Source organism: Pelophylax lessonae (genome assembly GCF_965119305.1).
Source record: "Pelophylax lessonae genome assembly, chromosome: 1".
Classification (NCBI taxonomy): Eukaryota; Metazoa; Chordata; class Amphibia; order Anura; family Ranidae; genus Pelophylax; species Pelophylax lessonae.
In genome coordinates, this window is record NC_138768.1 from 389438449 (window position 1) to 389466209 (window position 27761).

At 41.8% G+C, this 27761-nt stretch overlaps 1 protein-coding gene across 8 annotated transcripts in view; it reads right to left on the reverse strand.

Moving 5' to 3' along the window:
• The window catches only part of MPDZ (multiple PDZ domain crumbs cell polarity complex component), a 334396-nt gene that overhangs the window by 35666 nt on the left and 270969 nt on the right, over window positions 1–27761 (reverse strand). For all 8 annotated transcript variants that reach the window (XM_082263865.1, XM_082263863.1, XM_082263860.1 and 5 more), the window contains 7 exons: window positions 21758–21938; window positions 20068–20213; window positions 19663–19746; window positions 19388–19581; window positions 16497–16644; window positions 6157–6243; window positions 933–1029 (listed from right to left, as the gene is read on the reverse strand). In XM_082263865.1, coding sequence (XP_082119991.1) covers window positions 933–1029; window positions 6157–6243; window positions 16497–16644; window positions 19388–19581; window positions 19663–19746; window positions 20068–20213; window positions 21758–21938 — 937 coding nt within the window. The remainder of the gene's footprint in view (window positions 1–932; window positions 1030–6156; window positions 6244–16496; window positions 16645–19387; window positions 19582–19662; window positions 19747–20067; window positions 20214–21757; window positions 21939–27761) is intronic.

The window sequence follows — 27761 nt, forward strand, 5'->3', positions numbered from 1 at the left end:
TGGGGTTTTTTCAGTGGCCTGAAACTCCCTGGGTCATGGCACTAGAAAAATACACAGGAAACAAACTTCTGATGTGGAGTAAATGCATGTAATATGCATCTTTCCATAGCCACTTCTGGACCAGCGACATACCCATACTATTTTTTAGAGCCAGCTGTCAGCTCTCCTGTTAAAGCAATACCAGTGGATTAAAAATAAATAATATAAATTCATTATTAAAAAAAATAAATAAAAATTAAGTGCCCCTGTCCTCCTGTGCTCGTGCGCATCTCACATGAGGTTATGGGCAGTGATTCTAGCACTGGACTTCCTGTGTAAATTTAAAGTGGTAACCTGTAAAGGCTTTTAAAGCGTCGCCAATGGATTGTAAAATTGATGTCGTTTGTTGCTGTTGCACAGGCGTGCACAACTTTAAAGCTTGACATGTTTGATATCCATTTACGAGGCATAACAATCTTTTATATTGTACAAAAAAGGTTATGTATTTGTTTTTTTTGCATTCAATTTAAAAAAAGTGTATTTCCCCCCCCCCAAAAATTGCATGTGAAAAATCGCTGTGCAAATACCATGTGGCATACAAAATTTCAAAACCCACCAAATTATTCTCTAGGACCTCTGCTTTAAAAAACATATATGTAATCTTTGGGGATTCTAAGTAATTTTCTAGCAAAAAGTACTGATTTTTTTCATGTAAACAAAAAGTGCCAATAAAAGGCCTGGTCTGGAAGTTTATGTTTGGTGTGTTGACCCTCATCAAATGCAGAAAAAAAGAACATACAGAAAGCTGCAAAAACATGAAATGATGCAACAAAAATCAAGCAAGGTTTTATTAAAAATAGGTTTGCATTTATACCCAGCTGTCAGACTAATATCCGTTAGTCTGGATTTGTAATGGCCAAAGTAATGTCTATGAGGACATTAACACAACTTACATTCAGTCTTTTTAGAAGTGCCCTCATACTGTTCAGCTGTTGCAGATCCAGCCCCTGGAAAAGTGAACGATGTCAAGCTGCTGCTTCCATCACTTATCTGGAAGAAAAAAAAATTATACCAGATTTTTAAAAAATACATAACACTTGCCCCCCAAGAGATTTACCCTCCCCCCCCCCTTTATGACCAGGCCACTTTTTGAGATGCAGCACTGTGTTATTTTAACATACAATTTACAGGCGGAGCTCCAGATTGTACTCCTTTCGTGCGAACGGGGCTCCAGCCACGCATGCACAAGGACCCATCCATCACGCCAGCCGACAGGTGTATTACAGTGGCAAGGATACTGGGGGAGGAGCCCATTAGGGACCATATATACAGTATCTCACAAAAGTGAGTACCTCACATTTTTGTAAATATTTTATTATATCTTTTCATGTGACAACACTGAAGAAATGACACTTTGCTACAATGTAAACTAGTGATTGTACAGCTTGTATAACAGTGTAAATTTGCTACCCCCTCAAAATAACTCAACACACAGCCAATAATGTCTAAACCACTGGCAACAAAAGTGAGTACACCCCTAAGTGTTAATGTCCGAAATGGGCCCTCCCCGGTGTCATGTGATTCCTTGGTGTTACAAGGTCTCAGGTGTGAATGGGGAGCAAGTGTGTTAAATTTGGTGTTATCGCTCTCACTCTCTCATGCTGGTCACAGGACGTTCAACATGGCACCTCATGGCAAAGAACTCTCTGAGGATCTGAAAAAAAGGAATTGTTGCTCTACATAAAGATGGCCTAGGCTATAAGAAGATTGCCAAGACCCTGAAAATGAGCTGCAGCACTGTAGCCAAGACCACACAGCGGTTTAACAGGACAGGTTCCACTATGAACAGGCCTCGCCATGGTCGACCAAAGAGGTTTAATGCATGTGCTCAGAGGTTGTCTTTGGGAAATGGATGTATGAATGCTGCCAACATTGCTGCAGAGGTTGAAGGGGTGGGGGGGTCAACCTGTCGGTGCTCAGACCATACGCCGCACACTGCATCAACTTGGTCTGCAGTCCCAGAATGAAGCCTCTTCTAAAGATGATGCACAAGAAAGCCCGCAAACAGTTTGCTAAAGACAAGCAGACTAAGAACATGGATTGCTGGAACCATGTCCTGTGGTCTGAAGAGACCAAGATAAATTTATTTGGTTCAGACAGTGTCAAGCGTGTGTGGCGGCAACCAGGTGAGGAGTACAAAGACAAGTGTGTCTTGCCTACTGTCAAGCATGGTGGTGGGAGTGTCATGGTCTGGGGCTGCATGAATCTCTAACATCCACCAGCTCCGTGATGTCATCATGAAGGAGTGGAAGAGGACTCCAGTGGCAACCTGTGAAGCTCTGGTGAACTCCATGCCCAAGAGGATTAAGGCAGTGCTGGAAAATAATGGTGGCCACACAAAATATTGACACTTTGGGCCCAATTTGGACATTTTTACTTAGGGGTGTACTCACTTTTGTTGCCAGCGATTTAGACATTAAAAGCTGTGTGTTGAGTTATTTTGAGGGGACAGTAAATTTACACTGGTATACAAGCTGTACTTTACATTGTAGCAAAGTGCCATTTCTTCAGTGTCGTCACATGAAAAGATATTTAGAATATTTACAAAAATGTGAGGGGTGTACTCACTTTTGTGAGATACTGTATGTCCCTTTTCCCTATAGAGCTTTCTTTTGGTGGTATTTAATCGCCTCTGCGGTTTTTTTTTTTGTTTTTTTGTTTTTTTTTTGTGCTATAAATAAAAGACTGGCCATTTTGAAAAAAAAAAAACAAAAAGACAAAACTTATAGCCTCTACAAACTATGAGATATTTTTATTTTTACATTTTTTTTACTAGTAATGGCAGTGATCAGCGACTTATAGCGGGACTGCTATATTGCGGCGAACATGTCGGACACTGACACTTGTTTGGGGACCAGTGACGCTAATACATTGATCAGTGCTAAACAATATGCACTGTCATTGTACTAATGACACTGGCTGAGAAAGGGGTGATCAAAGGGTTAATTGTGTGCCTAGCCAGTGCTTGTGTACTGCGTGGGAGGTGCTTTTACTAGGGTAAGGCATAGATCCGTGCCCACCGAGCCAGCGTTACCTGCCGATCAGCTCCCACTGTGTATAATCACAGAGGGAGAGGGCCGTCGGCAGCGTGCATGCGTGCCCCAGACCCGGATGTGGTGCAGCAGTGCCACTCTGCTGCTGTACATGTAAGTTATACGGTCGGCAAGTGGGAAAACAATACGCATGGTAACATTTTAAATGTAACTAATTTGAAAAAATGTACTACAAGCACACTGTCTGAGGTTATAATCAAATCATTTCAAGGCTGTGTCTATGAATATAGCTTTTTACAAACAAAGGCCTTTAGTGTCAGGTATAAATGTGGAACATCTATAACTTGACCCTTGTGAACAGGGGGCAGTTCTCAACACTACTAATGAAGATTAAAGATTCACTGTTGCAGCCCTGTAGTGTCACCTAAACAATCTGGTAAAAAATGTCTTGCATAAGCGATCCTTATATTATCAGGTAAATATTAGGAAAACACAAGATTAAGTAAATGTGGGGCAAGATTAGGTAGCGGCACCATTAACAATAAAAGTTCACCCAGCAAACAAATTCATTATGTTCCAAATAGGAAAAGTAGCTGTGGGTTTTGCCAACTATTCATATTTACTACACATCCATAAAAAAGACCTACTATGGTTAAATTGGGGAAAACTATTATAGCAGAACTTCAACCTCACAGTTATCTGTTCCATCTGACATCTCTAGTGCTTAGGGGAAAACTGAGCTGCTCTAAAATCTAAGTGCACACTAGCACTGCTGCATAATCATGTGTTTTTCAGTGCATTTTTACATGCATTTTTGATGTGTATTAATGCATTATGTAGGAAGAGGAGACCGGACTTTATATACAGAACTCTGCTAAAAATGCATTACATGCAATTTCAGTCTTTCTGGGTTCTTTCTTTCACAGTTTTTCCAGTTGCTTGTCTGAGTTACTTGGACCACACTGAATATGCATGGTGAGTCAGTGGACATGGCTTCACTGAAAGCCCTGGTATTTTCTTACCAAGATAAATTTGACCATTTCTAGTGATATATGCATATCATTTCATGTTTGGTATCTATTTTTTTACTGCAAGCTCAGCTTTTATATTTACCCAAAAAAACTTGGCAATATTTATTGCATTTGTGTGCAGGAAAATTAACCTCAGGTGTATCTTTTTTACTGAATATATGTGCTTGCTAAAACAGTTGCACTAATATCATGTAACAAAAAAATGTAAGCTACCACCATTTTCTTTCAGGGTGCTTTCAGAAAATATATAATATTTGGCCTAAAATAACAAAGTAGAACTGAAGGCATTTTTTTTTTATATTGCATAGAGCAAGAGAGGGTTTATAACTCCTGTCAGTTTTTATTTGCCATGTGTCTCCCTATGGAGATATGTCACTAAGGCCCCTTTCACACTTGGCCCCTTTTCACAAAGCTAAGCAATTTTACCGCAATATTTTTGCCCCGATTTTGACTGGACTTGAAGCAATGCCTATTGACCTCAAATCGCATTCAAATCGACCAAAGTAGTGCAGGGACTACTTTGAATTCGTTGTGACTTGAAGTCGCACAGATATGAACTGTACTCATTGGAAATCATGGAGTTGTCATGCGACTTTGCAGTCCCAAGTCACACAAGTGTGAAAGGGGCCTCAATGTCATAGGCATGCCTAGCGGGCACGCTGCTGTGTTCTGTGTGGTGCATACATATTACATAGAGGCAGTTTTATTTGAATGACAGAACAGACCCCTAGCTAAATCGGGGCAGAACGAAACAAAGGTCTCTTTTGTGGCAAAAATGTTGGTTCAGTTTTTTCCTGTGTCTTGTAATGGACCCATGTTAGATCTATGTAAAGAAATGATGAGCATTTACATTCTTTTACCTTTGACCCATAAGGTTTAAATCCAGGAAAAAACGCAAACCTATCATATTTCTTTCGGACCTAGGTGGACTTAAGAGGTAACTGAATGTAAGCGGCCTCACAGCATTAAGCTTCTGTTCTGCTTGACCTAAAAAACTGACAGGAGGACCTAATTAGAAGGCTCGTCTGAATGGACCCTTAGCTGCACAGCTTGCCCTCTCCCTTGGCACGCTGAATCCAGGATTCAGGAAATCCACTCTAGTACTTGATATGTTAATCAGATGAGTTTCTACACAGTGTGACACAGACTGCAAGCACATATACCAGCAGCTTGTTTTATCTGGTGAGAAAGGGTTATTTGCAGAGAGCCCTTCTCCCTTTTTCTCGGCACAGATTTGCTTATTTTTTTGTTTATTACGCGATAATGTGTACTGTACTACCCACTTTCATAGGAACAGTAAGGCGCATGGACGAGTAGATCAGATAATTGTCTTAGGCAAGCCATAGATGATGCGATATTCTATCCTGCAACCATGGGTTGCAGGAAAGAAAATTGTTTGATTCCTCCATCAACACAGTTTTGATGGGGGAATCCCTCCTGCAGCATTATTGTGTTCTGCCGACAGGGAGCCTTCCCTGCTAGAAGAACACAATGATTACTGCTAGCGGGTCTAGCCACTGGCAGTGCATGCACGCATGCAAAAAATCCAAAAAGCTAGCTGTATTGAAGTTGATTGATGGATCAATTTCAGTAGAACCAGCCTACCCATAGATTGATCGAATCTCTGGCCAGTCCCGAACCTGCGAGATTTAACCCATCTATGGCTGACTTTATGCTCTGCAGTGTGACCTGGATTGTAAACACATATAACACACAGCATCCAGTTTAGTCTCTTGTACTGTTCACATTTAGACAAACCTATGTGTATTAGCTCAGATATGCTGAAGTGGACATTATTGCAATGATGTGCTGGCCCAACTGACTCCCACCAGCAAGTGCACAGCAACATGAAAAACAGAAGCCACAATGGTCATGTGACTGCTTTTCCAGTTTTAGGTAGAAATCCCAGTATAATTGATAAAATAAAAACAGAACACTGCACTGCAGACAGGCGACACTGCTGCATACTAGAATTTTGCTTCCATACACTCACGTATTTTGCTTTGGAGGGAAAAAGCTGTTACAATCACAGTATTGCAATGTCTGTCACCTGTAACACTATGAAGCAGTTCAGTGATCTGTCTCGTACTCACATGGCTGCCTTGTGATGTCCTTCGTTCTGAGTGGAAAGGTCCAGCTTTTATTCTTCCTACCTCAAGCTTGACTGTACCTAAAGAACACTGAAAGAAAAACACATCATAAAATGGACACTGGTCTCCCTCCCCCTGCTGGAGAGAATGAAAACTGAAAAAAGTTTTTGACCCTCCCTGACTCTTCTAAAAACTTTTTGTTATTGTCACCTTACAAAGATTACTTTTTTGAGCATATGCTGTTAGTTTCTAAATCAGGAAGTGAGGAGAATCTTTCCAACAGGGACAACGAGTGTGATAAAAGAAACATGACAGGGGTTTTAACCCATCCCTGATCAATCCAATACTAGAAAAAAGTTCTGGATATACTCACACTTCAATCTACGTACATTTAACATAACCTATGTTATTTTAAAAACAAAAGACCTATTATTTGGGTATCTATTTGTGATTGTTGTTTGGAGTAGATATATGGAGGGGTGATATACTGTACATGTACTGCTAAATCTCATGAGACTGCCAGCTGGGCAAATACTATTAATACCATGATACAGAACCCTGTAGTGGCCACAGTAGAAGGTGACGTGCCAAGAATAGTGTAACAGGTCTGCACTTCTGATAATGCTGCAGTGAAGTTTTACAAGCTAGGAGTGTTCACTTTTTAAATCAAAAGTCCATTTTTTTCAAAGTTCTTCTAAATGCAGACACGTGTGATTAACATAAAGTGAAATACAGCAGCAAAGGGAGGTGTGCATGCTAGAGCCATCCAGCTGCTTTTCCAGCCAACAGTGGGCCTTTCATGGTGGTGTTTACCACTTCCTGGCCTCAATGTGATCACAAGTATTCTTTACACAGACAACAGTTTATCAACTTCAACACTTCAAGGATCATATAGAGTTCATCCAGCATATATTTAAATAATGTCAACCCAGAATTTTATATTCCTGATGTGTGTCTGCTGTACTGTGTACTTGTATAAAAAAAGTATTGTGTTCTTATTCAATTGCTTCCTTTGTGTGAAATCCCTGGTGTTCCTGCCAATTTCTCTGCTTTCCTAATGAAAACTGACCACACTAAGCAGGAGAACACGCCGTGGTCAGCTCTCTAGCTGGGCGGAGAACTCAGTCTGCACTTTCACTGGGAAGCTCAGTGTGCTGCTGTTTCTCCTTCCCCAGTTCTCTGAGCTCCTTATCAGCTAAGAACAGAGAATATGTGATCACTTACAACAAAAACAAAGGGGAAAAAAAGGTATTTATAATGCTTTCTTTATATATGTATTCACAAATGTTTTGCCTTTCATTACTATATTAAACTAAATTGGTTGTTTTTCAAGGTAAGGGTTTACAAATACTTTAGGTTTTAAATCGTACTGAAAGCTGATTTTATCACAGTGGGCAGAGTTCGGGTCAGAGGTTAGGATATTGTCATTAAAGCAATATTAAAGCTTAATTTTTTTTTTTTTTTTTTTAATTTTTAGCTGAAACCACTTCTCTAGTATACTGCTCCTGCCAGTTAGTCAATGAGGAGAGGGTAGGGCCGAGCCGTGGGTCTGTGTCTTATGGAGGCATAGACCAGGGCTCGAGAACGAGCATGCACCAGTGCCCCCATAGCAAGAGGTCAAAGGGGAGGAGCCAGGACCGCCAGCGGGGGACCCAAGAAGGGGAGGCTGTGGCTGTTCTGTGCAAAACCATTGCACAAAGCAGGTAGGTATACATGTTTATTATTATTATTTTTTTTTTTTAAAGCTGAACCTTTAATACCACTTTAATGCTGTCTACACACATAATATAATGAAATCATTATTTCAAACACAATTTTTAGAAATCAATTGCACTAAAAGTGCAGTCTGTACATTACAATATCATTTTCATAGAAAAAATAAAAATAAATCTGAATAGGCTTGAGCAAGTCAGTAATTTAGTTTGTACTTTTGATTAAAAGATCAAATTTATATTAAGTGTTTGTTATGTGTGCTTGCTAATAGCACGAGATGAAAGAAAGCATCTGCTAACACCCGCACAAATTAGACCAAACTGCGTTCATCAGTAGTCTGGACAATTAGTTTAACAAAACTTATCAGCCCTTTCTAGAGCAACGTAAAAAATAAACCTAAAAATTATCCCACCCAAGCAATTTAAATGATATTTCCCCCACAGAACAAGACAACATAGACTTGATATTCCTATTGTCCTAGTCTCATCTGCAATCACTTGGTACATATGCTTGCAAAGCGTTGTTTAGATTATGCCCTCTAGTGAGATATTCCCTTAACCTTTTCTCTGAAACAGTTAAGTGCATGCAAGGAAATAAACAGCTTCAAAATAACAGCATCAATGCATGTATTCTTGAATTTATGCAGCAGCCTCCAGCACTGAGCAAACAGGGGTCCATAATCCTTAACTTATATTGCCTAGGATACCCAGACCAACTTTTGATTCAGTCAGGGCTGCAGTCTCCTAAAATAACCACATGGGGAATCAATAGGATTATTAAACAAGGCCTTTCGAGATTACAGTTATTGCTGCTCTTTATTTTATGTTCCGCCATCTGGAGTCATCAGATGTAACTTGCTATTATTATCCAGTTATGGATCTCCTGAGTCATTGAATATATGATTACAGCCATTCTATTGAAGGCATTTTTGTTTTAATAAGCCTCCTCCCTTAGTTTTCATGATTTAACAATAGGGTCTAATGGAGAGAAATTGCAGTTGATGGTGCACTTTTGGGGGTAAAGACAAAAGGTGCCAAAAGAATTAGGTGCAAACAGACCAGTAACTGATAGTCTGTGTTCATGTTGATTATTGTTTACAGGGATTATAAACCTCCAAGCTCACATTAAACAAAAAGAAAATCTTCTATGTGCAGGTTTACAAATAACATCCGATTTTACAAAAATATCCTCCTACTGAAAAGGCGATTTACACTTGTGCTTAGGATTTAAAGGAAAAGATCAGCAACCATACTTTTGAGCATGTTATATATCTGCTCTAAATTTTGATAGAAAATATAATTCTGCAGAATTTTTATGAATTCTTTTAGGAATATTGATCTCATTTTGTGGTTCCTGCCATTTTCTAATAAATCTTAGTTTACCGAACAAGTAGTTGATGCATGGAATTGTCTTCCAGCAGAGGTAGTGCATTAACCACTTAAGCCCCAGAAGATTTTACCCCCTTCCCGACCAGGGGGTTTTTTGCGATTTTTTACTGCGTGACTTTAACGGACAATTGCGCGGTCGTGCGACGCTGTACCTAAACGAATTTGACGTCCTTTTTTTCCCACAAACAGAGCTTTCTTTTGGTGGTATTTGATCACCTGTGCGATTTTTTGATCATGCGTTAGAAACAAAAAAAGAGCGTAAATTTTGCAAAAATAACAATATTTTTCACATTTTTTTAATATGAAATTCCCAAAAAAAAATGCAAAAATCAAAATTTTTTAACATTTTTGGCCAATTTGTGTTATGCTACATATGTTTGGTAAAAAAAAAAAATCGCAAAAAGCGTATTTTGATTGGTTTGCGCAAAAGTTATCGCGTTTACTAACAAAGGGAAAGATTTTTGTTGTTTTTTTTTTTAACGAGTAATGGCGGCGATCTGCGATTTTTTTGCGGGACTGCGACATTGCGGCGGACAGATCGGACCCTTGACTGACATTTTTGACACTTTTGGGGTTACCAGTGACATTACTGCAGTAATCAGTGCTATACATATGCACTGTTACTGTAAAAATGACACTGGCAGGGAAGGGGTTAACTGTATTGAAGAGGGAGGGGTTAAGTGTGTCCTAGGGGCGTGTTTCTAACTGTGATGGGACATGTCTACTATTGTAAAAACAGAGATCAATGGTTCTACATAGTAGAACCGTCTGATCTCCATTTTTACACAGGGGAGAACGACAGGCGGCTTGTTTACATTAGCCGCCTGCCTTTCTTCCGCTCTACCGACGATTGCCGAGTGACCGGCGGACATCGGGTCCGCCAGTCACATGCACTGACTCCTTAGTGAACGAGCCGCGGTGGGCGCGCGCTCGCCCGCTATCGGCTCACAAGCCGGTGACAGGCTAGTGACATATATATACGTCACTTTGCCTGGCCGGGGCTGACCGCCGCAGTATATGTACTTGCGGCGGTCGGCAAGTGGTTAATGAACGAAAAGTGGATTAAAAATGCTTGGGATAAACACATTTCTATACTCAGACAAAATAATAAACAAAAAAGCAAAAAAAAAAAATACAAAAACATATTAAACATTTAAAAAAAAAACAAAAGGGGCAGACTAGATGGACCATATGGTCATTTTTTCTGCTGCCACTTTTCTAGGATTCTAAACAAACTGTGGTCTCTGCCTATTTTTATAAAACAGTACTTTTGTATTTACAGTTTACATTTAAAGGGTAAAAAACCCTTAAAGTGTTACTAAACCTACAACAGTAAAATCATTGTGTATATGCAGTAAAGCATGCTTGCTACGCTCACTGTGGAACCTAAGGGGTTAATCTTCTGCATTGTGTAAAAAGGCTGTTTGATATTGTATGCACACATCCTCCTCTCCTTCCACTGAACATGTCTGGATAAGACAGAGCCTTTGGAGTCAGGCTGCACATGCTCAGTTTGATGTGTATTGCTAGAGCAACTTTTTTTTTTTTTTTTCCTTGGGAGAGTGCATGTGATCAGCAAACGGCCAATCAGCACTGTCTAGATGGAGGGTCAGGAGCCCTGCAACCTCATAGGAAATCTCAGTGCAGTAAATGGGGAGAGTCTGGTCAGAGACCCATTTACAGATCGTGTTACAGACAAGTAATCAGTCAAAGAACTTTACTCCACAGAGGAATGGACAGGAGGGAGTGTGTTTCCCTATTAGTTTATCCTTAGTGCAGCTGAGCCCGGAGAGCCAAAGCTGCTCTGTCTCTGAAGACCTGGGGTGCCAACGGGGTGAATTCAGTAGAAAACACTACGGCTCAGTGGAGCTGGACCACCCACCATCAGGTACGGATGGCTGGATTGCAGATCTGGATGATCCCTTTAAGCTTTAATTGATCTTTCCTGCCATATGGCATTAGAGATCAACGTCTGGTGAGTGTACATTCTTCCATATTCCTAACACACGGAGGGTGGCACCATCACTACTCTTGTTTGGCATACAGCACCTTATACCTTTGCACTTGTGAAAAGGATTCATGCACTGCTGCACCTTGAAGAGACTTTAAGCTGCTGGCAATCATCATTTATGCTAATGCACTTTATAAGCATTTGGACATTACTTGCACTATAAGCTGTTGCACTTTATATATTTGGACAAGTTTGCACCACCTACTGTTGCACTTTATTTTAAGGTATATTCTACACATGAATAGATATATTATTCACTTGTTTTTTCATTTATACCTGTTGTATTATCACAGGGTTCATGTATGATCACTTGAGTGTTTTTGAATATTACGTTTTCACACGGTTCATCACGTATTAATTGCGCTGCTAATAGTTATTTAACTTTTCAATTTTCACTATTGATCTACCCGAGGGGTTGGAGCAGCAGCAGTCTTTGGAAATAATATTTGGGACTAGTGTTTACCTATATCACATTGCTATACATGATATTTATAACATCTCCTCTCCCCACCTTCTTTTATGGTAATTTTATGCCCTCCTACGACCTGATGCAGCTGCCAGCGGGCTATGTGGAAATCAGTATGCACAACCCTTCTTCCACAGGCCCTAATACAGAAGTGGTCTAATTGAAAGCCTACATGTTCAGTAAATGGCTTTTCATCAGCATCTAAAAGGCTGTACTTTGCAGTACTGTGCAGACTTACCATGCTCCCGCGCTGAGTTGCCCACTGATATGAGAAATGTTATGCTGGCTATACACGTATAGATTTTCATTTGAAAAATTTTGGTTAAGAACGTTTGTTTAATTTTCTAATTGTTAGTGGGGTCAAATTTACATTTGTTTTCAACCATAGTGATGGAAAAAAATTGAAGGAGCACAATGGAAATTTTTTTTTCGGACAGTGTATGTAGTTTTTGTTCAGAAATTAGATTCATTTTAACTACTTGCTGACCCGCTCACAGTAGATATACTGCGAGCAGGCAGAAGGTGCAGGTAGGGCAACCTTCATGTACGTTGCCCACTTTTTTCTAGGTTTGTGGCGCATGCGCGCGCTTCCTGCTGATCCATGATATAATTTCTGCTGAAACCTACTGATTGGCTGTGTCCATAAAACACACAGAACTCTGTGTACACAGAGCAGTGATCAGGCTGTTTCTTCTCTATGAAAAGCAGGGAGAAAAAAACAGCAAGATCTTTTAGTAAAAGCAGCACAGATTACACTTGTCAGGCACACAGGTAACCCCTTCCCAGCCAGTGTCATTAGTATAATATTATATCTGATCACTGTATTGGTGTCGCTAACGACATCAGTGTCAGTTCGTGTCCCTCCCAGGCAGTGTCTGTTAGCGCCAGATTGCCCGCCACACTATAAGTCGCTAAACACCGACATTACCAGTATAGCTGCGTAATTTTCAGTATATATACACCATACTTTGTAGACGCTAAAACTTTCACACAAACCAATTAATATATACTTATTGGCAAATTTTTTTTTTCAACATATTTTTTAGTCTATATAATAAAAAACCAAGTGGTACTCAAATATCGCCAAAAGAAAGCTCTTTTTGTGTTAAATAAAATTACATAAATTTAATTTTCGTACAGTGTTGCATGGACGAGCAATTAAGCACGCCAGTTAAAGTGGTACAGTGCTGAATAGCAAAAAATGGTTAACATTAAATTTCAAAAGCAAGTGCAATTTTCAAAGGATATCTACATAAATACAAAATGCATTGATTTGCAAATCTCACAAACCTATATTTTATTCACAAAAGAAAATAGAAACATATCAAATATTTAAACCGAGAAGATCTACCATTTTAATTAAGAAATAAGCCATGTTTACCACAGTGTAGCATCCCCTCTTCTTTTAACAACACTCTGGGAATGGGGAAGACCCGTTGCTGGACTTTTTGGGAGAGGAAGGTTGTCTGATATAGGATTCGTATTGTTTAACCGTCCTGGGTTTTCTTTGTCGTATTATTCTTTCAAGATGTGTCAAATACTTTCATATGGTGAAAGGTCTGGTCTGCAGACAGGCCAGTTAAGCACCGGGCTCTTCTACTACATAGACATGCTAATATCACATTGTAGATGTAGTATGTGGTTTAGCATTGTCCTGCTGAAAAATGTAAGGCATTCCCTGAAAAATACATCATCTGGATGGGAGCATATGCTACTCTAAAACGTGGATATATCTTTCAGCACTGATGGTGCCTTTCCAGAGTGCTGATAACAAGTGGGAAGGTCCCTCTTCTCTTTAGTCTGGAGGACACAGTACCCATCGTTGCCAAAATAAATATCCATTTTAATTTATCAGACCACAGAACATCATAAAAAATAAAGTTATTGCTGAAATACTAGGCCCACACATGAAATGTGAAAATGGCTCTGGAGCTTAACTGTGTACAAGGCAAACTGCAATACAGTAAACCCCCGCTCCATCGCGGTTCAGTTTTTGCGGTCCCGGTATATTGCGTTTTTTTTTGTAATGTTATTTTACAATATAAATCATTAAAAATGAAATATTTTTGTGTTTTCCATAGCTCTTGCTATGTCTCTCAGTATCTTTTATGTGTTTAAATGAGTTTCTATTGTTTTAAAAGTGTGTTTAAAGACCTTAAAATGCTTTTACACGTACAGTGACAGTAAAAAAAACATGCCTACAATGCATTTTATTAGAGTTTTTCTATTTCGCGGAATTTCACTTTTCGCGGCTGGGTCCGTAACGTAACCCCCGCAATGGAGGGGGGTTTACTGTATTGCCTTTTAGTCTGAGATATATACATATACAGGCGGTACCCGGGTTACAAACATCCGACTTACAAACGACTCCTACTTACAAATGGAGAGAGACAACAGGAAGTGAGAGGAAATCTCCCCCTAGGAAGGGAAATTCAGTCCTGTAAGAATTATCATGGAAAAAGGTGTCTCCACTGGAGCTGTATCACCAATCCTTGATTCCACAAAAAGTAGGGTGAAATCTTCTTAACAGGAACACAGACAGCAAAACAAATATTACAGGGATGTAAACCCTTCCCTATGCTATCCAAACAACTTAGAAATTATTTTGGCTGGAGTTACACTTAAAAAATTGACCTTTTCCGACTTACAAACAAATTCAACTTAAGAACAAACCTACAGACACCCTATCATGTTGGGGACTGCCTGTATATATATATATATATATATATATATATATATATTAGTGGTGCACCAAAATGCGCTGAGGCAGGGGGAGGGACGCTGAGGCGGGGGGGGGGGGACGCTGAGGCAAGGATACCAATGCTATTAGTATTATGCAGCATGAGGGGGTTAATGTATTGCCACTGCTGGTCACTGATGCATTAGTGACCGACCAGTGGCAGTTAATTAACCCCTTTGTGCTGCATTAGGGCAACCAGTATCAGTGCAACCAGTGTTAATTAACACTGATACTGGTTGCACTAATGCAGCACAAAGGGGTTAATTAACTGCCACTGGTCGGTCACTAATGCATCAGTGACCAGCAGTGGCAATACGTTAACCCCCTCATGCTGCATAATACAAATACCATTGGTAATTAAATTAACCACTTGCCAACCCATCACAGTACATATACTGTGACAGGGTGGCAGCGAAAGGTGTAGGTTGCTGCCTGTTTTTGGTGTATGCCCCTCTTCTATCTATTTTAAAATCATTTGGGGGAAAAAAGTCATTTTCGGTTTTCGGCCAAGGGCATCCTGCATTTTCGGTTTCGGCCCAGAATTTTCATTTCGGTGCATCCCTAATATATATATATATATATATATATACACATATATATACATACACACACATTCATATATATTTATATATTACACCTTTAAATGTCCCTCAATGCCCTGAAAGGAACTATTCGAATACTGATTTTTTTTTTCTTCCCAAGTTGAACTCAAACTAACTCCTCCTTCCTTACATGCCTTATTTATTGTTAACTTAGGGGACAAATGCTCACCCTTTTTGCTTTTTCAATTATCTGATAATAACTGGGCTGGACCCCTGACTTACCAGTGAGGCAGTATACAGCAATAGATGTATCTCTGCACAAGTACTAATTGCATTGTATGTCTAATGCTGAACTGAAAAATATATATTTGAAATGCATTGTTTACAGTTCATTCATCCTCATACCAAAATGCCCTTTTTCAGAATTACAATTCAATTCAGAAAAATGACAAACTATAGCCTGCAGATGTCACTCTTGTGACTGCAGTCCAAGAAGAGCTTTATATATGATATAGCTCCAGTTTCAACACGGACATTTTCCAGCAAAGAATCAGAAGACTATTCATCACATAACAGAACACAACACTTTCACAAATTCCAGTCTGACATTCACCAAACTCACTGAACAAGGTAAACCAAAAATCAGGCCTGGAAGAGATCACCTTCATTGTTACGTACTTAGCCTTAAAGTTTACCTATATTGTATTTATTTTTTTATTATTGAAAACCTTTGGAAATTGAAAGTTAAAAAGAATGCATGCATGAAGAATTATTTTTGTTTAGTGGCTTTCCAGTGACTGCACAGAACCTAGGATTCTCTATGATCTCTTGGTTTCAGCTCTTCTGGATGCATAGCTCAAAGGTCCATAAAGCTTTCTACACCTCTCTTATACAGTAGTACTAGTAAGTTAAAGAGGAGCGGAAGACAGGGAGTATTAGGAAGGGATAAAAATGCCTTTTTAGATGTCCAATTCCTGGCAAAAAATGAAATGAATGCCTACAGAGAACTTCCTACAGATGGCAACACTGCCCTCATCAGCTCCCTCTAATGCAGAGGAAGAGACTAAGCAAGATGATATAATACTATAAAATAGAGTTTACACCGCTTTTAAAGTATACCTGCGTGCACACTTTTTAACTTATAATTTCGGTGTGTTTTTTACGTGCACAATTTTTAACTTATAATTTCGGTGTGTTTTTTACGCGCACAATTTTTAACTTATAATTTCGGTGCGTTTGAACTAAAAAACACATTATATTTTAGTTCTGCTTTAATTATATAGTGATAGAATAAGCACTTTGTCTCATAAATCAATAGTTACACCTCACAGAAGAGATATTAGTGGAATGTTCTAGTCAAACGGAACAGCCCATCAAACTTTTTTGATAGCACCACTGTCAAAATTTGGACTGCAATTATAAACATCTAGCTTATCTCTCAATGTTCAAACAGTACATTCTAAACCCAGCAAATAAAATTTACCTTTAATAGAGCTGCAACAGATTCTTGTGTGGCATTTCGAACATCCTCTCCATTTACAGTTAGTATCTGATCACCTTGCATGAGCCTTCCATCAGTCTCTGCTATGCCACCTTTCACAATATCTGACACAAACACTCCAGTATCATTCCTGAGATAAGGAAAATGTAACATTAACTAACAGATCAGCAATTCAATAGCAACATGTACTTTTTTTATGTACACATCTCAGTCACACAAAAGAACGAGACTATGATAATATAGCGTAATATTTTACTATTGCTGTATCTGATGCAAACTGTTACTGGTTGTTTTGTAGTGTGTATGCTTTGAATGATCCACAACATGCAGTAGCAGCAACAACACTAAGGTCGGCCAGAGACAGAGCAACACGGCTCTCTCAATGGATTGTATGTCATCCATTGAGAGCGCAGTGCAGATACGTTGGTGCTATCACCGGCTGCTACGTTTAGGAGATATTCACTGAATCTACAGGTAAGCCCTATTATAGGATACAAGATAAAAAATGTATTTTTTTTCTACTGCCAGATCAGTTAGTAAATGGTTAAATAGAAGGAGTTGATACATGGATGCAGAGGGAACTGACAGTGAAGGGGAGAAAAAGCAAAGTTGCATAGATCAGGAAGCAGTCTGGGGTAGAGGAGTGGGAAGCACAGCTACATAAAGCACACTAACCTGCACTGGGACAAGATAACAGGCAACTATGGAACCAGTGTAACAGTAAATTCTTCACCCATGGGAATGCAGCTGATCAGCTGTGACTGTGTCAGGAACACAGAGCAAAGGGGGAGAGAGATGAAAAAAATATATAGGCTGGAACAAGGAGTATAGGAAGAACTGCAGGGAGAGAAAAAGTTCCAGAACTAACAAACTTAGAAGCAGAGCTAACTTTAGAGCCAGGGCTGGGAGGGAGTGGGATTAGTGAGGGACAACTGTCTCTTTCTGTCTCTTTCTCAGAAGAGAAAAACTGGCAGCAGGGAGAGATCAGCTTTCAGCTGCTGGAGGAAGGTTTCTTTAAATGTCGTTCATCACTAATCTCCCTCCCTGTGCGCTCAAGCCCCCTACAAGTGGACTAGTGGCCCCCCCCCCCCATCAGCGGCCCTGGTTACCGGAAGAGACGTGATTGGAGTTCTCAGCAATTGGAGTTTCCGGCAGAACAGCGGCCGAGATTCGAACCATCTATGGCCGGCTTAACCACTTCCGGACCGCCCACCACAGTTTTACGGTGCTAGTTTGGCATTAAATACCGGGATTATGGCAGCAGATAGCTGCCATAACCCCAGTTTTTTTTTACATGGCGGGCGGTCCTCTTTTACATAAAAGAGGTCCCAGCTGCGGATTCGCCGCAGGATCACTTTAATGGGCGGCGGGAGAGGTGCCCACCCCCCCTCCCGCCGCTTGCCGGTCATTTTCCCAGCTTACTGGAGCCATCGGTAGTGTGGAAAACGATCCGGTCCTTTCCTCTCCTTCGCTGGAAGTAGAGTGGGGGCCAGCTTGCCTTTGTCAGCTGTCTATGGCATTGGAGGACCCATTTTATTTATTTTTTGCTGTTTAATTTAGATGTGAGATCTGAGGTCTTTTTGACCCCAGATCTCCCTCTAAAGAGGACCTGTCCTGCTTATTTCTATTACAAGGGATGTTTACATTCCTTGTAATAGGAATAAAGTTGATCACAAATGTTTTTTTTCGAAAGGGAAGTTAAAAAAAAAAAGGTAAAATAAAGAAAAAAAAAAACATTAAAAGCGCCCATCCCTCCAGAAGCGAGCGCATACGCAAGCCGCGCCCACATATGTAAACGGTGTTCAAACCACACGTGAGGTATCGCTGCGATCGTTAAGAGTGAGAGCAATAATTTTAGCCCTAGACCTCCTCAAACTCTAAACTGGTAACCAGTAGACATTTTTAAAGCGTCGCCTATGGAGATTTTTAAGTACCAATGTATGTCCCCTTTCCACGAGTGTTTGCAATTTTGATACATGACATGTTGGGTATCTATTTACTCAGAATAACATTATCTTTCACATTATAGAAACAAGTTGGGCTAACTTTACTGTTTTCTTATTTTTTAATTAAAAAAAATGTATTTTTTCCCAAAATAAAATTGCGTTTGTAAGACCGCTGCGCAAATATGGTGTGACTAAAAGTATTGTAACGATCTCCATTTTATTCTCTAGGGTCTCTGAAAAAATAAAAATAAATAATGTTTGGGGTTCTAAGAAGTTTTCTAGCATAAAATACTGATTTTAACTTGTAAACAACAAGTGTCAGAAATAGGCCTGGTCTTTAAGTGGTTAAGTTTATATAATACAATTCAGAATGGAAATAATATTTAGCTTACTAAATTGTTTCATTTAATAGATCAAAGAGGAACTAGGTGAGATTGGCAGTGGGAAAAGGGCCACCAGAAAAAAAAAAAACAGTCACGGCAAAAATAAATAAATGAAAAGGGGTGGAGTGATTATGGAGTGAATTTCTGCTTTAGGCCTCTTCCACATGGAGCAGAGTCTGCTCTGTCCACAAGGGGATCTGTAAACTCCACATGGGTGGTCAGTTGTAAACAGCTGTTCATTTACATAAGGCTACCTCTGATCTGGTCTGCCCAAAACAGAAAAGATTGCGTTTTTTTTTTCATATTTTCCCCCCAGACCTGGAGGTAGGCGCGTGCAAATGGACACGTCTGTTTACATCCACTTTTCCATAGGGCTCCATGGACCTTCTGATCAGGTCTGCCTGAAAAACTGACATGTGGACCTGATCAGAACTCCCATATAAAGGGGCCTTACAATGCAAACAACATCTCTAAAACATCACAAATGTAAGCTTTTTGAAAAACACTATATTCCATTCAAAAATTAGAAAACTTATAATTTTACCTTTTCCCTACAATGCTTAATCCAAGGCCCTTTCCTGGTTTCTTCTGCAGCTCCACATTCAGTATATCATACATATCCTCTTCTTTGTACTGTGCCTCATCTCTGTACACGGAAAGACGTACTTTTTGTGGTGTTTGTCGTAACACATTTATGGCTTCATCATGTGAGGCATTTCTTAGATCAATACCATTGACCTGCAAAATCAAAAAGGTTTTTATACTAAAGAAACAGGGAAGGTTGACTGCATGAATTTATTTCACTTTCGACTTCCTCACCTCTAAAATCTGGTCCCCAGCCCATAGTCTGCCATCCTTGGAAGCAGCACCTTCTTCATATACTTCATGAATAATGATTGCACCCTGAAAATCCAACCAACAGTTTATTTAATAAAACTGATGACATGAAACTAAAGATTAAAAAGTGCTAGGACCACACAGGGCTACAAAAACAAGCTGTTGTACTATGATAGTCTTCCTCTGATGCATTCAGAGCACCACCAAGAAAATTAAGGATAGGCACGTCAAAAGAATGGGATTTAGCACGCTGCTTTTCTAGCAACAATCAGAATTTATGTGTGTGTGGGTATATATATATATATATATATATATATATATATATCCACACACACATACACAGAGTATATATACATATTTAGTATATATCCAAAGTTAAATATTTACCAGTAGAGTGTCTGCACCTCCTACGATGCTGAGTCCCAGACCTGTTCTCCCTTTAGATATATCAATTGTGGTTTCACATCCAGGTATAATTGGACAAGTGGTTGGATCTGAAGGAAATGTTGCAGGAGTTGAGGATCGACTGGCACCTTAAAAAAATCCAAGGATTTAACATGAGAATAAGAAATATACTGTAGATTATACAACCTTCAGGTAAAGAGAAAGTATGCTATCCTGGTTTAAAAGATAAAAATAAAAGATAAAAAAAAAAGTTTAAAAAATTCATAAAAGTCATGTATAACCTACTAATAAATAAAAAAAATGACCACTGTAATTGTTCCCAACCAGCTAGGCACTATGGAAAACGTTCTTATTGCTCATTAGAGGTTGTCAAGTTCTCTAGAAGTATGAGATCTTTATTTACATAATATGTACATTTTAACTGGTTTAGGCCCCTTTCACACTAGTGCGACTTGTCCCGCGATTCTGGACCGCAAAATCGCATGACAAGTCGTTTTCCATTATTTTCAATGAGCCCCATTCATATCAGTGCGTTTTGAAGTAGCACCGACTTCAAAGTAGTTCCTGCACTACTTTGCCACGATTTTAATGCATTTTGAGGCATATAGCCTTGCCCATGCTTTCAAAATCGCGGCAAAAATCGCGCCGCGAAATCGCGGCAAAATTGCGTTGCAATAGTGTGAAAGGGGCCTTAGGAAGATCAGCTATATGCCAGAATGTGCCTCTTGTTTTTGACACAGACTCACAATCATCTTATGTCTTTACAAAGACATAAGTTAAATATACATGGAAATATACACAATTTTGTAAACAGTACACCCGAAAAGGATATAAAAATTATACAACCTGTTTATTTCCTTAAATCTAACCAAATCAATTGTACCAAAAAACACCTGTCTAATCAACAACTTTTAAAGTTTCTAATGACATAGCTATTATAATTTCAAACAATTAACAATTTTGTCTCCGTTTTTACATTTCTGAGGCATTGCTATATATCAGTGATGGCGAACCTTGGCACCCCAGATGTTTTGGAACTACATTTCCCATGATGCTCATGTACTCTGCAGAGTAAACATCATGGGAAATGTAGTTCCAAAACATTTGGGGTGCCAAGGTTCGCCATCACTGCTATATATGTTTCTCCTTACCCTGCTTAAAGACTGCTACGAATCCATGAGAGACATTCTGTGTCCTTCTACACCAAGGATTTCCAAACTGTGGCCCTCCAGCTGTTGGGGAACTATGGGTCCCATGAGGCATTTTAAAACTCTGACATTCACAGACATGACTAGGCATGATGGGAATTGTAGTTCCTGAACAACTGGAAGGGCCATAGTAGACCCCTGATCTACACCATAAACATAACTGATGTATAAAACACAACAAAAGCTCTCTGTACAATAGAATGGAGTTTTTTTTCTGGATTTAAATCTGCCTGGCTATGATCTATTAAAAAAGAAGAGTGGCTATATAACATGTCTCAATTTGGTTTAACTCTTCTACATATGTATAAATTTGGGCCAAGAAGATAATGTAATAGGGAAATATCCCTACGACAAAAATGTTGCTTCTTTCTAGCAATGCACTAGGGTTTTGTTTTCTGCTCAGTTTAAACCATATTTGGTTAAATTCTCCTGTAAGTGACAAACAAATGGAAGGAGACCCTTACTGAGAACAGCTTCTGGTTCCGTCAAGCTGATATGTGGAAGACATTGCTGGCTATTCCTTTTCTCCACAGTGCTGGAGGTAAATGTACTGAGGGGTAAAGGGTAATTTTGCTGGTCCTCTTGATCATCAGAACTTATCGTCAGCTTCACAGTTAATTTGGCTTTCTTCAAAAGACTAACAACCTTAAGAAACAAAAATGTCCCCAAACATTTAGAAGCATAGTGCAGAACAAGAACTAAAAGCAGAGTTGTATAAAAATGATATACACAGGGGTGGAGAGTGCAAAATCTGGTGCAGCTGTGCACGGTAGCCAATCAGCTTCTAACTTCAGCTTGTTCAATTAAGCTTAAAAAAATAAATAAACGGGAAGCCGATTGGTTTCTATGCAGAGCCGCACAGATTTTGCACTCTCCAGTTTTAGTAAATTAACCCCCGTGTATGGGTCTGTGGCTTAATACATCAAACAATGCTGAAAATGCTGCACTTCCAGATAAAGAGTGAAGTTTGTCATACAGTCTATAGCTAGTTCCTCAGCACTATCACATAATTTACTTGGTCTTCAAAATTGCATCAAATTTCTCAGAAATGAACACTAGACTTCAACTAAATCTGATAAATAAACATTTGCTATTTAATTTCTATGTTTTTCTGAGTCTTCAAACTAGGCCTTTTAAGTGATTTTGACCACCTCAACCTGTATTTTTATAGTTGTATAGAGATTTTTTTCTTGAGCCTTCATGAATCCTTAGAATGCTTTTAATTATTTAAAATATATTCTATATAAAAAAAAAAATCTCATCAATTCAGGTAGAGCTTTTACTCCTTTATTAAAAATGAAACATACACTAGAATGGCTTTAATGCTGTACAAACACCATGATCATATTGTCTAAGAATGTAGAGTTTAAACATCTAGGCTAGTTTTATTCCAAACTGACAGGAGCAGCCAATACATCCACATCAGAAGATTCTACAATTTGTGTAATATTTTTCCTGTATACAAAAAAACTGCTTTTCGTGTTAATGAGAGGCCTTTGATGTTTGATCCTATCAGTTTCTCATACAGAAAAACTAATTGACGGAGTCGCAGGTTTTGAAATGAAGATATAGTTTAACCAGTTTAGCTCTTTGAATATACCTAGTATGTCCAAAGAGTGAAGGGTTAAATTGATATTAGAGGCAAAAATGAAAAAAAAAAATAAAATAAAACACAACAAACATGTAATACCTACCAGCTCTGTGTAGCGGTTTTGCACAGAGGAGCCCCGATCCTCCTCTTTTTGGCTCTCACCCCGGCGCTCCCGGTCCCTCCCTCCTGTCGGGTGCTCCTAGAGCAAGCAGCTTGCAACCCAAGCAGACATGCTCCCGGCCCGCTGCTCTTCACGTTCATTCAGACACAGAGTCATTGCTCAGCCCCACCCCCTCTCTCTCATTGGCTCAATAGCTGTGATTGACAAACCAATGGCTCCCGCTGCTGTCTCAGCCAATGAGGAGGGAGAGTCCCGGGAGAGCCAATGCACTCGTGCACATTGCTGGATCGAGTAGGAGCTCAGGCAAGTAGAACAGATGGCACGAAGGTAAAAAAATCTTCAGCCTTCAGTACCACTGTTTGTAAAGATCCAGCTTTTTTTCTCTTTTTTTTTAAAAAATTCACATGCCATACTTACCTTACCTGTGTAATGGTTTTGCACAGAGTAGCCCCGATCCTCCTGGATCCTCCCCCCCTGCTGAGTTCCCCCTGAGCAGCCTCTGTGTGTCTATGAGACACACAGGTGGTGCCTCGGCCCCACCCCTCCGATCCCTCCTCACTGGCTGTGATTGACAGCAGCGGGAGCCAATAGTTTTGAGGGGGAAGCTGCACACTGAAAACTTTTTACCTTGTTTTTTTAAATGTGTGAAAAAAGAAAAAAAACGGAATTTTTGTAAAATCTTACCTGTAAAATTCCTTTCTCTGAGTCCTCCGACAGTCGCCGCCTCTTCATATTCGTCACATATGGGGTATTAGACTTTGCTCCGAAGGAGTAGCTAGGCAACAGAATATGTTAACAATAAAGCTTTAACATATCCCACCCTCAAGGGGTGGTCCCCTCAGTCAATACCCTCCTACTTCCTGCAACCATATCTCAGTTTTAGTGGAATAGCAGTAGAGTATACATTCAAACCCCAAAAGAGGGGCGGGGGCGGCGACTGTCGGAGGACTCAGAGAAAGGAATTTTACAGGTAAGATTTTACAAAAATTCCGTTTTCTCTTACGTCCTCCGACAGTCGCCGCCTCTTCATATTCGTCACATATGGGGACGTCCCAAAGCAGTGCAAACATGAGGGGTGGGAAACGCATCCGCGCCGAAAGGCAACGCAGTCTCCACATCAAAGAAAGGAACCTTACCAAAGGAAGGAAACCAGCTGGGCAACAGCAAAAATAAGTGCTCAACAGGAGCAACAACCCAGGAAAAGACAAAAAACCAGGGGATACAAAACTTATCCCAACAGCCAGGAGTCCCCAACAAGGGACCCTAGGGAACAGCCGCACTAAGAACCTTGCGGCCAAAGGAAGCATCCGCCGATGCCTGAACATCTACTTTGTAGAATTTTGTGAAAGTGTGCACGGTCGACCAAGTCGCCGCCTTACACACCTGGGCTACAGAAGCCCCATGACGACAGGCCCAAGACGTACTCAGAGATCTAGTAGAGTGCGCCTTCACAGGCACAGGGGGAACCTTCCCCTGCAAGGCATAGGCCTGTTCAATGGTCTGCCTGATCCATTTGGCAATGGTAGAGGCGGAAGCCGCCATGCCCTTCCGAGGACCCTCTGGAAGAACAAACAAGGAGTCCGTCTTTCGAAAAGACTCAGTCGATTTAAGGTAAACCCTAATCGCCCGAACAACATCCAGAGAATGTAGTCTCACCTCCTTTGGATGTTTAGGCTTCGTGCACAACGAAGGCAAAACAATATCCTCGTTAAGATGGAATTCCGAAACTCGTTTCGGCAGAAAAGAAGGATTAGGTCGCAAGACCACCTTATCCAAATGAACAACCAGGTACGGAGACTTGCAGGACAAAGCCGCCAGTTCCGACACTCTGCGAGCCGAAGTGATCGCCACCAAAAAGGCGACCTTTTTGGACAACATAGACAACGATATCTCCCTGATCTGTTCAAAAGGAGCACGTTGTAACACAGACAGGACTAGATTCAAGTCCCAAGGGGGCAAAGGATCCCTCCTAGGAGGAACCAGATGCCGCACACCCTGAATAAAAGTGCCAACCAAGGAGTTGGAAGCCACGGGACGTTGAAACAGAACGGCCAGCGCAGACACCTGACCCTTTATCGTAGCCAGCGCCAAACGCTGATCGACACCCGTCTGAAGGAAAGACAGCACACGGGAAACCGAGTACGTGCGGGGTGAAAACCCCCTGGACTCACACCAGGCAAAATAGGCCTTCCAAGTACGGTAATAAACCTTTCCCAAGGAAGACTTCCTCGCGTTGATCAAGGTATGAACAACCTCTGGAGAGAGACCCTTCTCCTTCAGGACCTCGGTCTCAACAGCCAGGCCGTCAAAGCCAGCGACTGTAAAGCAGGATGGTAAATCGGTCCTTGAGACAGTAGATCGTCCCGAAGAGGCAGACGCCAGGGGGCGTCGACCGCCAGATTCACGAGGTCTGCGTACCAGGACCGGCGAGGCCAGTCCGGTGCCACAAGAATCACCGTGCTGCGTTCCGAGTGTAACCTGCGAAGGAACCGGGACAGCAACTGAATCGGTGGAAACGCGTACATCAGCCTGTACTGATGCCACGGGGCCACTAACGCGTCCGACGCGTCTGCCCGAGGGTCGCGCGTCCTTGCCACGAACCTCTTCACCTTGTAGTTGAGGCGAGACGCGAACAGGTCCACATCTGGAAGACCCCACTTCGCGCACAACATCTGGAAGACAGCCGGGTGGAGAGACCATTCCCCCTGATCCAGGGTCTGGCGACTCAGATAGTCCGCCTGCCAGTTCTCCACTCCCGGAATGTGAACCGCCGTTATCGCCGGGACATGAGTCTCGGCCCAAGACAGAATGTCGGCCACTTCTCGAGCCGCTCGGGCACTCCTGGTGCCCCCTTGGTGGTTGATGTAGGCCACCGCCGTGGCATTGTCCGTCTGCACCCGAACCGGGCAGCCCTGCAGCCGGTCCGTCCAGCGATGAAGACAGAGCCTTATCGCACGCAATTCCAGAATGTTGATCGGGAGGGAAGACTCACCCTCCGACCAGGTCCCCTGGGTGGACAGAACGCCCAGAACACCACCCCAGCCCGACAGGCTGGCATCCGTGGTGATTATCGTCCACGAGATCGGACGAAACGACTTGCCCCCGGACACCAACGGGGACTGGAGCCACCACAGAAGGTTTTCCCTGGTGCGATGACTCAACGAGATCTGAAGATCCAGAGATTGAGGTCGCCCGTCCCACTTGGACAAGATCTCCGCCTGGAGACCCCGCGTGTGAAACTGCGCGAAAGGAATCGCCTCGAAAGCCGAGACCATCAATCCCAGACATCTCATACACGTCCGCAGAGACGAGTTCGGAACGTCCCTGAGGGACCTGACTTCCTCCTGAAGAGTCCTGAGTTTGTCTTCCGGCAGGAAGACCTTCGCCTGCACCGAGTCCAGTATCATTCCCAGATAGGGAAGACGAACCGACGGACTCAGTGTCGACTTTGGAACATTTATCGTCCAACCGAACTCCTGCAGAGTTTGCATCGTGACAGACAGGTCCTTCTCCAGACCCTGACTGGTCGCAGACCGAATCAGAATGTCGTCCAGATACCCCAGGACAGAAATGCCCTGGGCTCTCAATAATGCCAGAACCGGTGCAAGCACCTTGGTGAAGACCCGCGGAGCCGAGGCGAGCCCAAAGGGCAACGCCACGAACTGGTAGTGATCCTCCGCAATGGCAAATCGAAGGTATCTCTGATGACCCTCGAATATGGGGATGTGAAGATACGCATCCTTCAAATCGATGGAGGCCATGAATTCCCCCGGAACCAGGGCAGCCACCACCGAGCGCAGGGATTCCATGCGGAACTTGCGAACCCGCACAGAGCGGTTCAGAGCTTTCAAGTCCAGAATAGGACGAACCTTGCCCTCCTTTCTGGGCACGGTGAACAGATTGGAATAAAACCCCCGAAATCTGTCCCGATGAGGCACCGGAACCACCACTCCCTGAGCCCTCAGGTCCCGCACCGCCAGGTGCAGATCCCGCAGGCGCTCTGGAGACAGTTGTAGATTTGAGGGAAAAAATCTGCTCTCTGGCCGAGAGAGAAACTCGATCTTGTAACCAGATCGAACGATTTCCAGAACCCATCTGTCCCGCACACGGGCCAACCAGGGCTGAAGAAAACCGAGCAAGCGTCCCCCCACCCCAAAACTGGGTGAGGGCGCCCCTTCAGGCCGAACTGTTATGGGCCGCAGGTCCGGATTGGCCGGACTTCTGTTTCCCAGACCAGGGTTTCTTCTGAGAGCCCTGGCCCTTGAACGGTTTGCCCTTGTAGTGCGGCCGAAAGGCACGAAAGGACCCCTGAGGGGGCCGAAAATGAGCATGCTTCTTCCCAGAAGCCCCCTTAGCCTTGGGGAAATGGGGCAAGAGAGTGCTCTTACCCCCGGTAATCCCCTTAATCAACACATCCAGGGACTCCCCAAAAAGGCGAGACCCATCATAAGGCAGATTGGCTAAGGTTTTACGTGAAGATTGGTCCACCGACCAACATTTCAACCAAACCAGGCGGCGAGACAACACCGCCACGCTGTGCACACGCGCGGCCAACGGAATCAGGTCCAGGTCCGCATCACACAGATACATGACACCCTGGTGGATCTGATCCACCATATCCAGGGTCGCCGCCGAGGCCGAATCGGCCACTAGGACGCGCCTAAGCATCTGCGTCCAACTTGCGATCGCCTGGGCCGCCATGAGAGAAGCAAACAGAGCCTTAAGCATAGAACCCGTAACAGAATAAGTATGACGG